Source organism: Aplysia californica, unplaced genomic scaffold (genome assembly GCF_000002075.1).
Source record: "Aplysia californica isolate F4 #8 unplaced genomic scaffold, AplCal3.0 scaffold00422, whole genome shotgun sequence".
NCBI lineage: Eukaryota > Metazoa > Mollusca > Gastropoda > Aplysiida > Aplysiidae > Aplysia > Aplysia californica.
This window is the reverse complement of record NW_004797692.1, coordinates 127,145-128,882: the sequence shown is the minus strand read 5'-3', so window position 1 is coordinate 128,882 and position 1,738 is coordinate 127,145. Positions and strand designations below refer to the sequence as shown.

General features: G+C 41.4%; 1 protein-coding gene across 1 annotated transcript in view; it reads left to right on the top strand.

Annotated features, from left to right (window-relative positions):
• LOC101858292 (probable glutathione S-transferase 7) overlaps window positions 1-1,738 on the top strand; it is a gene marked incomplete at its 5' end in the record, with an annotated part of 8,289 nt that overhangs the window by 5,852 nt on the left and 699 nt on the right. Inside the window, 1 exon segment of the mRNA XM_005104501.3 lies at window positions 164-268. Within this exon segment, the coding sequence (XP_005104558.2) occupies window positions 164-268 (105 nt within the window).

Here is a 1,738-nt window from a genome sequence, read left to right as displayed (position 1 = left end):
GGGGGAGGTGTTATGTTACCATTTTCAATTCTATTTTTACCGGGAGGGGGGATAGGGTTAACGCAGTTTCCTTTAAAAACAACGAATTTTTTAAGCACTGACGCCACTTCTCTCTGTTATGTGCATTTCAAAAAGTGAAATTACGTTGCTTTTTTATTTTCAGGGTGAACTCATAAAGACTTTTAAAGAGACAGATTCTCCAAGATTGTTTGGCTATGTTGAAGCTCAGCTGAAAGAAAACGGAACGGGCTACCTTGTTGGTAGTGAGGTGAGTGCGATAGTCAGCCATACTGTGGAGTCGCAATGATACTGCTCACTTGCAAAATAAAACCAAGCCGTGCCATGCCATGATGTGGCGTGGATACAACCTCCTTGCGAGTGGCCTCGATAGCCTAATAGTTATGCTACCGGACTCGTAATCGTGAGATTGCAGGTTCGAGGGTTCGACCCTCAGCTTGGTCCGACGTTTGTCCATTGGAAAGGTACTTTACACGAAATTCCCATTTGGCACGGTCCTTTTGGAGATGGACGTTAAACTCGGAGGTCCTGTCTCTTAAATAACTTAATAGAATAGGGGCGTTAACCTATATCATTTCACAACCTTGTGTATTACGAGCTCATAGTATGTCTCTATGAAGTTGAGAGAACAATAAACTTCCAATCAAACTGAAACAAGGGACGTTGCAATTTTAGATCAGCGAATGGGGTGTATGTGTTATGTTAATAGGGAGTATAGACGGGGATAGTAAATTCTTAACTCTTACTCAACCTAGCGGGCACCTACGTCAGATCAGCAGTAGAGATCAAAGTCAACAATGCTGCACATTTCAAACCACTATACACAGATCAGAAGTACACATTTGGCATATTTCATAGCAAGCATATTGTTGGTTGCCTTTTAAAGTTTAAGATAAGGAGAACAGAATTGAAATATATGTCTGAATTAGGAAGTTATTGGGGAAGGGGGGGGGGGTTATTGTACCCCAAAACCAACGCGTCTTCAAACGTGCAAAATGTGCGTCCACAATGCGTTGACATATCGGGGATTGTGTAGTCGACATATAAGCACAACTGACGTGTTGCATAGCTAATACAGACGATGTAGGCTATAGTTTCACAGCTTCAAATTACACTTAGTTCAACGTGCTGTAAATATATCATACATCCTTGACAACATTGTGCGCAATCCTTTGTATTGCAAAAGCAATTAATCTTTTTTATTATTCCAACAAACGTGCTGAGGATAGAGCTTTCAAAACTATCTATTTACCAAAGCTATTATAGGTCAGTATTGATGAGGGGATGTGAGTCGGGGGATTGGGGGGGGGGGGGTCAAAACGTTTAACTACACTCTTAAAGAAGATCTCCAATTGCTGACGGTTAAGTACACAGCTACACAGGTGACCATCAATGTACGTGTATGTTGTTTGCTGTGGGTTTCCGACCTTGTGTTGTTGTTTTTTTCGCTTTCTCCCCTTTTACTTCGCTGTTATGACTGAGCCAAGCACTCTGCCTTCAAACTGACATATGTGTATCTAGATACACTGGTTGAATAGGTTGCGCTACTATCAAAACAACATTTCTGATGTCAACCTTGATTGTTGGAGCTAGCTCATACAGACATAGCAGGTTTTTAAATAGACAAATGTTTTCTCTAAAATAGCCTTCATCACGTCGAGATCGTATTTTGGGTATTGTTTTTTGTTTTTTTTTTAAGGGCGGGGGGGGGGGGGGGGAA